Raw genomic sequence first — 12,712 nt, 5'->3', positions numbered from 1 at the left:
TATTAGAAATGCAAAAAGATGGAATGTTATATTTTTCTTTTATGAATATTCAGAAAACAGGATTCCCCAATTTGCACAAAGGAATTCTCTAAGATTATTCATCTGAGAGATCAAACTAAGAAAACCAAGGTTAAAAATAATGGCTTAGCTAGGTGTGGTGGCACATGCCTTTGGTCCCAGCACTTAAAAAGACAGAAGCAGGAGTGTCTCTGCGAGTTTGAGGCCGGACACATCTACAGAGTGAGTTCCAGGACAGCCAGGGATACACAGAGAAACTCTGTCTCAACGCCCACATCAAAAATAAAATAAAATAAAATTTTTAATGGCTTATAAGATAATACAAATTAAAAGAAAATTAAGCTGGTCTATTAAAGTTGTCAGTATATTGGTGCAATAAGTATAAACGCATATCATACATTAGGAAGCTTTGACATATAAAAATCCAAATTTACATCCCAAAGCACTAATAGGTTTAAATTACAAAATGATACTGGTTTAGAAAAGGACTCAGCACATAGTCCCTTCATCTACTTAGCAGACTTTAAGTGTATAAATGCCTAGTTTCTTTTGGAGACAGTGACCCAAGCTTCTTCCCTGGATGATGTGACCAGTTCATACTTCGTTTCAAACACTTGCCCCTCCACCGGAAGCAGGCTCAGCCCCTTCAGCAACACGCTCACAAGCACTGTGGTCACCGTGTACGCGAACCTGGGCACGAAGAGAGCCGACCGGTTACTAAAGGTTAAAAAGTTGATGTTAAGAATTAAATAGCTTGCTCACTTTCGTTAAGACAGATCATCAGATTCCAAGCAAGCGAGGGCAGCATCCTGCCTCTCCCGCCCTTTACCTCAGTTCTGGGCATTCCCACGAGCCTGAGAAACCAAGCGAGGAAAACGCCCTCACCACTGACTCGTCAGCAAAGCGATCTGGATCAAACCTGAAAGGAAAAGCCGAGGCCACCTTAACACAGTCCCGCTTGCACCTTTAACACCAACACCAAACACACAGGCTGGCGCATGGTGCTTTATTACGCTTCCAAATCACCCAAAACAGACTTTAGTCTCTTGATGCTTCTGCATGTTAACCTCTAAATGAAAGATTTAAAAAAAAAAAATTTTTTTTTTCGGAGCTAGCATTGTAGCAGGAACCATCATGAACTACAAGGATGAGTCAAATACCAGATAATATCTAAATAAAATCAAGACCTTTTCTATAAGACCACCTGATCAACGTGTACGCTATTTCACATTGTTTCTTCTATTAAAATTAGGGATCCAAGAAGGCTAAGAAAATTTTGTTTTGTTTTTTTAACTTTCCGGGATTGGGGATTTAGCTCAGTGGTAGAGCGCTTGCCTAACAAACGCAAGGCCCTGGATTCGATCCTTGGCTCTGGGGGGAAAAAAAAAGCAAAATAATTTTAACTTTCCCTATCAAATGCTACTGGAGAAATAGAAATATTGAAAAGAAAATATGTAAGTTCTTTTCAAATACAAATGTTTAAAAAAGATCTACCCTGAGTTAAAGAAGAGGAGCATGGGCACATGCTAGTGGGGTTGGTGTGATTCCTGTCCTGTCAATACACAGGAAGGCGGGTGTAGTTAGCATTTGCTTGTTTGATTTTTAAGACAGGGTTTCTCTGTATAGTCTTAGCTGTCCTGGACTCGATTTGTAGACGAGAGATCTGCCTGCCTCCACCTCCTGGGTGCTGGGATTACAGGGTGTGCCACCACTGCCTGGGCTGAATTAGAGTCTAATTAGCCTATTTAAGAGTACTGCTGCAGATTATTAAAATGTCAGTATTTACAGTACGCCAGAAGCCATATCCTTTGCATTAATATGACTTACATGCTGTGGAAGTTTTGGTTTATATATACACATGTTTTTGTTTTAATCCCAGGTGTGGGATATGAGGGCTGCTCCAGTTTGTCCATAGCTGATAAATGCCTCCTGGGAGGGCGCGTGATGTTTGTCATCTGTGAACTACCTCGTGAGGGTGTGTGGTCTGTCAGTGGGGATAAAAGCCAGGCCCTGAGAGAGGCTGGGGGCTCTGAGGAAGAAGAAGGCTGCTGCTGTTTCCCTGCTGCTCCTGGGTGCTGCTGCTGCAGTGTGAGGAGAGGGTCAGAGATAACCGGAAACCAGGGTTGGACTTGCCCCATGGAACCCTGACGACCCTAAACAACAGGAAGCAGCTAAGGGAAACTTCGTCCCCTCACCCCACTACCCTTCTCTCTCCCCTACCTGGTGTTGGGGTGTTGGAAGGGATTGGGGTGGCTTTCACCTGTAATTCCACACTTGGGCAGTCAGAGGCAGGCAGATCTCTGTGAGTTCGAGGCTAGCCTAGGCTACAAAGGGAGTCCAGGACAGCCAAGGCTACACAGAGAAACCCTGTCTCAACCTCCTTTCCCCAAAAAACAGACAGACAGAGACAGACAGAGAAACAGAACCAAAAATCAAAAGAGATAATGCCACGCCTTTGTAGGTTCAGCATTTGGGAGGCTGAGGCAGGGGGATCACAAATTCAAGGCCACAGCATGAACTATCAAGCAAGACCTTGCCTCAACAGTAAGTAGAGAATAAATAAAGGAGGTAGGGGAAAGGAGAAAGTAGAGCTGACAGAGGAATGAGAAAAACCAATGAAGGAGAAGCAGCAAAGCGCAGACGGAGGTGGAATGGTTTCCATTGTGACATCATTATCACATACTAATTTTTTTCCCAAAACATTGGAAAGGATGCATACACATGAAATATGCATACACACACACACAAAAAAACAGCGGCAGACAGTATTTCCTACTTGTGTGGTGATGGCCAGGTGCTGGGGTCCTGAAGAACCACACCGAGGGCGTAAAGGACAAGGGTCTGAAAAACAAACAATCTAGTTAGTTAGGCACGACAAACACAAGTCACCCAAAAGCTCTTCTACTCCAGATGATACACAGGACGTCATCCTGGTGGCCTGACGACAGAGCAGGCTCCCTAAGCAGGCCACAACATCTGGATGCCATCCAGGAGAAAGCAGAACATGTAAATTTATGTGAAAGTGTAAAACCTGCACACGGCTTAACACTGAAAACCACTGTGGGCATCAGTGGGAATCCACTACGTAACAGACAGCTGAGTAACACACAGACCGACAACTAGGAGGAAGAGCAGGGTGAGGGGCGTGGGCGTTCAAAGAGAGAGTCCAAGAGAAACGCAAACTGTTAATGCAGTATGAAAAGCCGCTCCACCTTTCTAACCGTCAGGGAGAAGCAAATGAAACAAGGAGATAATTTGCATATGATTAACAAAGATACAGAAGATTCATAAATCCAAAGTGGAAGGGATATGTGTGTGTGTGTGTGTGTGTGTGTGTGTGTGTGTGTGTGTGTGTGTGTGTGTGGATTGAACCCTGGGGTCCTCTGAGCTATTTTCTCAGTCTTAAAAGGATTTTATGATTTAGTTACTTAGTTCCTTGCTGGGTTAATTAGCTTCTTGTGCTAAGGACCGAGCTCTGTGCAAGCTAGGCAAGCACAGTCACTGGGCTACATCCTCAACCCTGGAAAGGCATGTACTATCATTATTAGTGCAGTAATAAATTGCCTTTTACAAGGTTTAATTATCATTAATGACATAATTCATTTGTCGGTGCTGAGGTTCAAAGCCTTGCACATAGCTGGCCAAGGGCTCTCTCTACCTGAGCTATCCTTTAGTTCCTATAGGTAACACACGGCTTTCCATCCCCACACTCCATTTCCTCACTAGGTAGCCCATATCTCTAAGAGGGCTTCAAACTCAAAGCAATCCTCCTGCCTCAGTCTCTCAAGCACTAGAATTATAGGCATGCACCACCATACCCAGCTTTCAAAAATTCCATTTCTAAGGCATTAGCCAATACTTCTACAACTACATAATTTATAATAAAAAAGAATGTTGATCTAAGTCCGCATTAGTGGGCTGCTTTATTTACGGGACATAAGTTAGTATGACACGTATAGTAGAACACTACACAGCTGTTAAAATCTCCATCAAGTGCCAGCTTTATTAAGGTATGATATCCTCAGCAAAAAAAGAAAATAAGGAACAGCATATTAATTTTAAGATTTCATATTAAGACTCAGTTTCAAAAATATCTGTTATTATTGTGTATGTGTATGGTGTCCGTTCTGGGGATCAAACTCAGGCCTCCAGGCTGCCATAGCACGCGAGTTATCTAATGAATAATCTTACTGGCCCCTAAATTGAGTTTTTAAGATACATACGTGAGCATGTTCCTGCATATACTGCATAATAGTCATACACAAGAGTGAGCAAAAATACAGGCTGTTGACAGCAGTGCATGCAGGCAGGGAAAGCTGAAGAAAGCCACATCGGTCTACAACCCAAGTGGCTGTGACTCAGTGACAGCCACTGTAAAGGAAACTCCATGGTGCTTTGGGAGAGTTTTGTCCCAAAATGCTGGCATTTTCAACTTACTGGTCTTTTGCTTGTCTATTATGGTTTCCAATTTTATAGCTCTGTGTGTGTGTGTGTGTGTGTGTGTGTGCGCGCGCGTGTGCGTGCACGCATCTGAGTGTGTCTGTGTTGTCAATGTGTCTCTCGTGGTTCTTCTTTGGCTTTTGTTTGTTTTGTTTATTTTGATTTCTTTCTTTCTTTCTTTACCTATTTTCTAAATAGAGAAAGAAGGCCGTGGCGTTGGAAGAACAGGAAGGACATGGGAGCAGATGAGGGAGGGGAAACTGTGATCAGAATATATCACGTTTTAAAAAAAAAATTATTTTCAATTAAAAGAAATACAACAAAAGCGCAGGCCAAAGGCAGCAAAGGATTAGGTGACTGAGGTAAACAGAGCACGTACTTCCTACCTCCTTAGAAATAACAAACGGGCCTACTTTTCCTTCAGCATCTTGTAGCCGGGCAGAGACAGGGGTCAGTTTGGCAGTCCGAACGGTTTCCCAGAGCACTTGCCGGCAATAGCTGTTTTTTTTTTTTTTTTTAATTAAACAGACATGACGTAAATAAACATGACAAATATGACCAGAATGGAGGTAAAAAACCACATGACTGGGCTGGAAAGATGGCTCAGAAGTTAAGAACACTTGTGGCTCTTTCAGAGGGACCCCAGGTTTGGGGCCCGTTTGCACCCACATGGTGCTCACACAGTCTCCAGTTCCAGGGATCTGGGAAATTTTCTTTTTGGGGTGTTTGTGTTTAGACTGAAGTCTGGGTTTTGAAACCTTCGGATGCCCAGAGAGTGCAGAATAGTTTGAGACTGCTACGGGGTAGGCGCCTGTCATTCACGAGTGAGTAGTTTGCAGCCACAGGCAGCAAGGCCTTTCATGTCGCAGTGCTACCTTTTCTAGAATCTCATGTTAGCGAACGGTGCAGTGGGCAGTCCCTTGCATTTTGTTTCTTTCAATGAATAAAACAAGGTTTATCCAGGTGGCTGTATATATAGTGGCCTTGTTTTTCTCCTAGTTAGCAGCCTCCATGGTACAGCAATGTCACAGTTTACTAATTTATTGTGTAAACACCCGCACTGCTCCCAGCTCTTGTCCGTTTTCAATATACAGCCATCAACATCTGCATGAAGGTCTTTGTGTAGGCCTGCTTTCTTTTCTCTTAGGAATGCTGGGGGATTTCTGAGCCACGAAGAGGTGGAGTATATGCTTAATGTTATAAAATCCTACCATAGCATTTCCCAGTGTGCCTGTCCTATCTTGTATTCCCATAATAAAATATGGGTGTCCACATGCTTGACATACAGGCTCACCAAAAGCATAGCTAGAACTACTTTATTATTTCTTTTTAATGTGGCACAAGAGTTACATAGTCTTGTTTTTAAATTTAGTATTTTGTGTGTGTAGGTGTTTTGCTTGCATGACTGTTGTGCACCATATTGGGGTGTACTGCCCATGGATACCAGAAGACGGCACTGGATCCCTGGGAACTTGAGGTACAGATGGCTGTGAACTACCAAGTGGGTTCCAGGAGTTAAACCTGAGTCACCTGGGAGAGCAGCCAGTGCTTAACTACTGAGCCATCTCTCCAGCTCCCAGAACTACCTTTATGACTTTAGACAGACACTAATCCATTAAAATCTGTACGTAAACAGGTGTAGTATAGACAGTTGTAATCACAGCACTCAGGAGGAGTTTGCCTCAATAAGCAGAAACTGTCCAGAATAGTTAAGAGTGCTTGCTTTTCAATCATGAGGATTGAATTTGGATCCCAGCACCCATGCTGGGTGCCCAACAACTACCTGCAACTCCAGCTGCAGGGATCCAACCCCCTCTTCTGGTCTCCACAGGTACCACGCCAACCCCCCACCCTCCACCATGTGCACAAACACTCATATAGACACACACAGGTTTCTGTTTTGTTTTGTTTGTTTTTGCAAGACAGGGTCTCACCGTGTAGCTCTGGATGTCCTAGAACTCACTCTGTAGACCAGGCTGGCCTCGAACTCACAGCAATCCACCTGCCTCTGCTTCTCAAGTGCTGGGATTAAAGGTGTGTGCCACTACACCTGGCTAAATAGTTTTTAAAAAATAAACAGAAACAGCCAGGTGGCCATGGTGGGGGCAGCAGCTGTGCAGGCCTTTAATCCCAGCACTCAGGAAGGAGGCAGAGGCAGATACATCTATGTGAGTTCCAGGCCGGCCTGGTCTACACAGTGCATTCCAGGAGAGCCAAGGCTACATAGAGAGACCCTATCTTGAAAAAAAACCCAAAGCCAAACCCAAACAAACAAATCAAAATAAAAGCCTATGTAAATATTTTCAGATCCATATATGTATCTATCTTCCCTACATATTAGCGTAAGCTTTACGTTAATAAATAAACCCTCTGATATTTGCCTTACAGTGATTTTTTTTCCCCTTTCATTGTTTCTTACCTGAGCTGCTCCATTTTCTCTGAAGTAATAGGACCCTTCCCAAGAACTCGGGCTATTTCCTGGTGGAGCTTCTTCTGAACTTCCTCCGACATCATTAGAAAATGAATTGTCCAGGTACACACTGCATAAAAATTACATTAATTACACAGAAATAGCTACTGCATAATTTTTGGTATAAAATAAGAAAGAAAAAAGCCTAATGGTCTAGTTTGTAAATTTCCTTTTTCCCCCCCCGGTAGGACATGATACATAAATGTTACCAAAAATTAAAACGAAATTCTTTACAGGATTTGAGGGGTTTTTTTGTTTGTTTGTTTGTTTGTTTGTTTTTGTTTTTGTTTTTTGAGACAGGGTTTCTCTGTGTAGCCCTGGCTGTCCTGGAACTCGCTCTGTAGACCAGGCTGGCCTTGAACTCACAGAGATCCGCCTGCTCTGCCTCCAGCATGCTGGTATTAAAGGCGTGCGCCACTAAGCTTGGCTTGGATTTGAGGGTTTTTGTTTTTGTTTTTTAGCCAAACATGCATGTTTATAGACGATGGCAAAATACAAGAGCTGCTGAGACGCTGCCCTTCTGGAGTCTGGCAGATAACTCACACCATCAGGCGTCCTACCTGAGGTTAGTGCCAACAGACACGGAGGTTGGGGGGAGGGTGAGGAAGAGGGGGAGGGGAAGTACTGGATGCTGGAGACCTTGATGGATGGTTATCTGCTTCAACCCCATGAAATAAAAACCTGACTTAATCAGGTTGTTCACTCAGAAGCGCTAATTAAATGACTCCTACAAATCAAAGTAGTCGGAGGTTTGCTAATACACCAGCATTAATTTTTTAAACCGTTTAATAATTAATTCTTGCTCAGGCTATTGGCTCCCCAGAACCACATGAGAGTTTGCTGGTGCTGTGACATCCAGCGATTCTGATTACACAGGTTGAGGTAAGGTCCACCCACCTGCACAACTTCAGAAACTTTAATCATATTTATTTGTCTCTTGTATGTGCATGCATGTATGTTATGTGTATATAAGAAGGTTGGCATGCCTGTGGATCCAGAACTTGTAGCAGTCAGTTCTCTCTTTGTGGAAAGAGACTGAATCCAGGTCATCCGGTTGATGGCAAGAATGTTTATCTGAGCGGGGCCTGGTAGCGCACGCCTTTAATCCCAGCACTCAGGAGGCAGAGGCAGGTGGATCACTGTGAGTTCGAGGCCAGCCTGGTCTACAAAGCGAGTCCAGGACAGCCAGCTGCACGTTTATTTATTTATTTTAGATTTATTTATTATTTACACAGTATTCTGCCTGCATGCATGCCACCAGAAGAAGGCACCAGATCTCAATATAGATGGTTACGAGCCACTATGTGGTTGCTGGGAATTGAACTCAGGACCTCTACAAGAGCAGTCAGTGATCTTTCCCTTTCTAAAAAGATTTTATTTGTTTACTTATGTTATGAGTGCTCTAGCTGCATGTACACCTGCAGGCCAGGAAAGGGCACTAGAGGGTATAGATGGTTGTGAGCCATCATGTGGTTGCTGGAAAGTGAACTCAGGACCTTTGGAAGAACAGTCAGTGATCTTAACCTCTGAACCATGTCTCCAGCCCCTCCTCCCATCCACACTTTTTTTTTCCTTTTTTTTTTTTTTTTAATTGAAAAATAAAATCATTCATATTACATCCATCCACACTTCTAATTAGTACTCTGACACTCACGCTGGAGGGCACTGGCTTATGGCTCACTTTTGGTTTCAGCTGGCTTTTGGATTATTTTCACGTGGTAAATGGAACAAAAAGCATAGGAAACAAAGTAGATGTGCTCCCTAAGCTCCCTGATACAGCTTCTCCCTAGAGTATGCAGTACCTGCAGCTCTACCTCTTCTACTGCAGCTACTTTGTGGTGTGTGTAAAGTATTGTTTACCTCCCCTTACATTAACTTCTAGTGATGATGATGACGATGATGATGGGGATCCGACCGAGGTCTTGTGTATGCAAGGTAAGTGTTAAAAGCTACACTCACAAAACCTAAAGTTAACTTTTTAAAATATCTGATTCACTTACTGCCTCTCAAAACCAACAGCTACCTGGTAACTCAATTATTCAAGAGTAACTGTAGCCTTGCTATCCTGGGACTTGCTCTGTAGACCAGGCTGGCCTCAGTTTCCCAGAAATCCACCTGCCTCTGCTTTTTGCAGTGTAGGAAGTAAAGGCGTGCACCACCACTTTACTTAGCTTGGATCACTATGGGTTTTGGGTGAACCGCAGCATTTCTATTTCACAAATGATATGTAAACATATGTAATTTACAATATATAGTAAAATATGTGGTACAAGTTTACAATAGATACCTATATACTGAAAGGATTAACATAAGGATTTGCATTCAGTAGTCATCATATGTCCTGCTGACTCCACTCTCACTTAAAACTAATAAAATATTATATATGTGAGTGTATATATATGTACACATAATAATAACTTCAATCACTGTTGTTGTTATTGGTGGTGGTGGTAGTGTGTGTGTGTGTGTGTGTGTGTGTGTGTGTGTGTGTGTGTGTGTGTGTGTTGCTTGTTTTAAAATGCAAAAGGTATGACTGGAAGTAGCTTAAACTGTGATTTGAACATATTTGATAATCTGCAAAAACAAATAGTCATAATTTCTAAGCTAAATGGCATCTTAAAAGCCATCTATATAGAGCAAGTTCCAGGACAGGCAGGGATACATAGAGAAACCGTGTCTTGAAAAACAAACAAAGAAGGGCAGGAGAGATGGCTCTGTGGTTAGGACCTGGATTCAATTCCCAGCACCCACAAGGCAGCTCACAACTGTCGGGGGCTCCAATTTCAAGGAATCTGGCCCCTTCATACACATACATGCAGGGGAAACACCAATGCACATAAAAATAAAAGTATATAAATCTTAAAGAAAAGCAAAAACAAACAAACAAAAGAGCCATCTGGAAAAACTTAACCATTAGAAAAAACAAGAGAATACAGGACTAGGTAGGGAATTCCCCAGGGCTAATGAAAGGGGGAGGGGTGAGACCCTCAACTGCAGGCACATCTTTAAGGCACAGCTGGGAAGATGCATTGTTCTTGCAGAAGGTGCAGCTGACTTCCTGCAAACACTGGTCACTATAGCCTTCTTCTGACTTCCACAGGCAATGGAGACAAGATTGGGGTATGCATACATATATGAAGGCAAACATTTATCCATGTAAAGTAAACACACCTTAACAAATAATGTTGCAGCATACGTACAAGACATTAATAGCAGTGCTCTTTATAAATTCACCCTAACAAGTAAGAATGAGATTTAGGTATTAATTCTACCTTCCAGATAACCAATTTTTGTGGTGTTCACAGCATAATAAACTTGTTATCCTATTCACCCTCCTCAATAATGGAGTTTAGACATGTGCCACCATGCCCAGGGTTAATTGATTTTTTTTCTTTAAAGCTTTAGCAAAGAGACATATTTAATGTTGAATAGACTTAAAACAAATAAACTGGTAAATGTACTCGCTGGCAAGCTGGATGACCTGAGTTCAATCCCTCAGGCCAGTATGAACTCTAACTGCATGCTTGCACTGTCGCATGTGCCCACGGCCCCCACAACAGATAAATAAATGAAGAAAAGTTTTTCAATAGTTGAGTAATTATCTTTGACATATCTGCATAAATTTCATTTAGTATATACTATCTAGATACATCTAGATGTTAAAAGATAGACGGGTGGGATGTTTACACTAGCACTCCTCACCATTCTAAAAACTTTTCATCGAAATGAAGAAGTATAATGAAGCCCTTCAAGTGAACATGAATTTTCTACAATTTTTAAGCTGGACCCTGAATACTTCCTGGAGGCATTTTATAGTATGCATCTTATATTTATAAACATTTTAAATAAATACTATATCAATACAATGTTCTGTATAAATCTACAAACTAGTGAAGGCCACCAACACACACATCTTAGAATTTTAAATAGAAATCAACTCCAGTTCCAAGAAGGGAGCTCTTTCACCTCCCAATCACCTTGGACTCCATGGCCTTTGGGAGTCCTTGGTAACCACCGCCTGATCAGCCAGCAGCCAATGAAGAGCAGCCACAGAGGGGCTGGGGCTGTTTACCTAGCAAGGACGAGGAAGACTTAGACTCAAGCCTTAGCACTGAAGGACAAAGGAAGGGAGCGGTGGCAGGATAGGTGTGGGCCGCAGCTCATTTGAAAGGCACTAACTAGAATTCACAATCCATAAAATGAGTCAAGGGATTTACAGCAATTCGTGTGTGTGTGTGTGTGTGTGTGTGTGTGTGTGTGTGTGTGTGTGTGTGTGTGTGTGTGTGTGTGTGTGTGTGTGTGTGTGAGAGAGAGAGAGAGAGAGAGAGAGAGAGAGAGAGAGAGAGAGAGAGAGAGAGAGAGAGAGCAAAGCTTTTTAAACAAGAATAAGACAGCAAGGAAGAGAAAGTACAAAGGGGAGTGTTTCTCTCTTTTTAGAAGAGCGTCACCAGTGTGTCTTTTGTAATCCGTCTGAGATAGAAATCAATTCATACTTACACCTTGCAGTTATTATGCAGCCAGCCAGAGAAAATATCATACTGTCTTCTAGGATCTACAAAACAAAATGGAGTTTAGAAAGTATGAAACATAAAAGTGCCTTTACTACTAGATTATCTACTAGGATAATCTAGGGTATAAAATTAGGCTCAACAAAAAGGGGGGGAGGGAGGAATATATTATTATTTCTCTACTAGGTCTTCACCAAAACCAAACTCTGTGTAACTGGAGAGCAATCTAAGTAATGGGCGGGAGGAGGCGGGACTCAGCTCGCTGCTCTTGCAGAGGGCTTGGGTGTGGTTTCCAGCAACATGGGCAGCTCCCACCCACCTGTGACTCCAGGGTCAGAGAATCTGAGACCCTCTTCTAGCCGCTCAGGGGTCCTGCACACACCAGGTGCACATAAACTCACATAGGCTCACACATTTACATATTAAAGAAAAGAACAGTGCAGTGACACATGCCTGTAATCCCAAACCAAACCAAACCAACAACAAAATAAAAATCTCTAAATACCATTTTCTTGGGTTAGTTTTACCTTTTTGTTTGTTTGGCTTTTGGGGGGGGGCGGGTTGAGACAGGGTTTCTCTGTGTAGCCTTGGCTGTCCTGGACTCACATTGTAGACCAGGCTGGCCTTGAACTCACAGCGATCTGTTTGACTCTGCCTCCAAAGTGCTGGTATTAAAGCCATGAGCTACCATGCCAGCTTAGTTTTACCTTTTATTTTGGTTATTTTTAATTTGATTGTCCTTTGACAATCAGACACGTATACATTGCATTCTGGCTACTCTCACCCCACCCTCTCCTATCCACCCTGCCATGACTGCATCCTACCTTGCAATGTCTTTTGATTTGGTTTTTGAGACAGAGTCTCACTATGTAGGCTGGCCTAGAACTCACAGAAATTGGCTGCCTCTGCCGCCTGAGTGCTGAGATTAAAGGTGTGTGCCACCTCTGCTGATTGCACAGCCTTTTTGATGCTGCAGACATTTATTTCTCAGTACTCTTACTGGTTCATCACAGACGAACCTCTGAGTCTTTTTTTTTTTAAGTGTTTTGAGACAGGGTTTCTCTGTGTGGCCTTGGCTGTCCTGGACTCTCTTTGTAGACCAGGCTGGCCTCGAACTCACAGTGATCCGCCTGCCTCTGCCTCCCGAGTGCTGGGATTACTGGTGTGCACCACCACACCCAGCCTTTTCAGTCCTATTTTTAAGGGCATGGCCTGTTACAACAAGAAGTCTTGGACATAAGGAGGAAGTGCCTGTTACAGTTCTCAGAACTGGATT

The 12,712-nt window shown here is 42.8% G+C and overlaps 1 protein-coding gene across 1 annotated transcript in view; it reads right to left on the bottom strand.

The window, feature by feature from the left end:
* Window positions 1–329: 329 nt before the first annotated feature.
* Window positions 330–12,712, bottom strand: part of LOC127196319 (cytochrome P450 20A1) — a 42,610-nt gene continuing 30,227 nt past the window's right edge. Inside the window, exons 8-13 of the mRNA XM_051153880.1 lie at window positions 11,426–11,480; window positions 6,878–6,998; window positions 4,845–4,956; window positions 2,795–2,859; window positions 848–937; window positions 330–708 (exon numbers count right to left, since the gene is read on the bottom strand). Of these exons, the coding sequence (XP_051009837.1) occupies window positions 558–708; window positions 848–937; window positions 2,795–2,859; window positions 4,845–4,956; window positions 6,878–6,998; window positions 11,426–11,480 (594 nt within the window). The 3' untranslated portion in view covers window positions 330–557. The remainder of the gene's footprint in view (window positions 709–847; window positions 938–2,794; window positions 2,860–4,844; window positions 4,957–6,877; window positions 6,999–11,425; window positions 11,481–12,712) is intronic.

This window comes from Acomys russatus, chromosome 12, assembly GCF_903995435.1.
Source record: "Acomys russatus chromosome 12, mAcoRus1.1, whole genome shotgun sequence".
NCBI lineage: Eukaryota > Metazoa > Chordata > Mammalia > Rodentia > Muridae > Acomys > Acomys russatus.
This window is presented reverse-complemented; position numbering and strand designations above follow the sequence as displayed.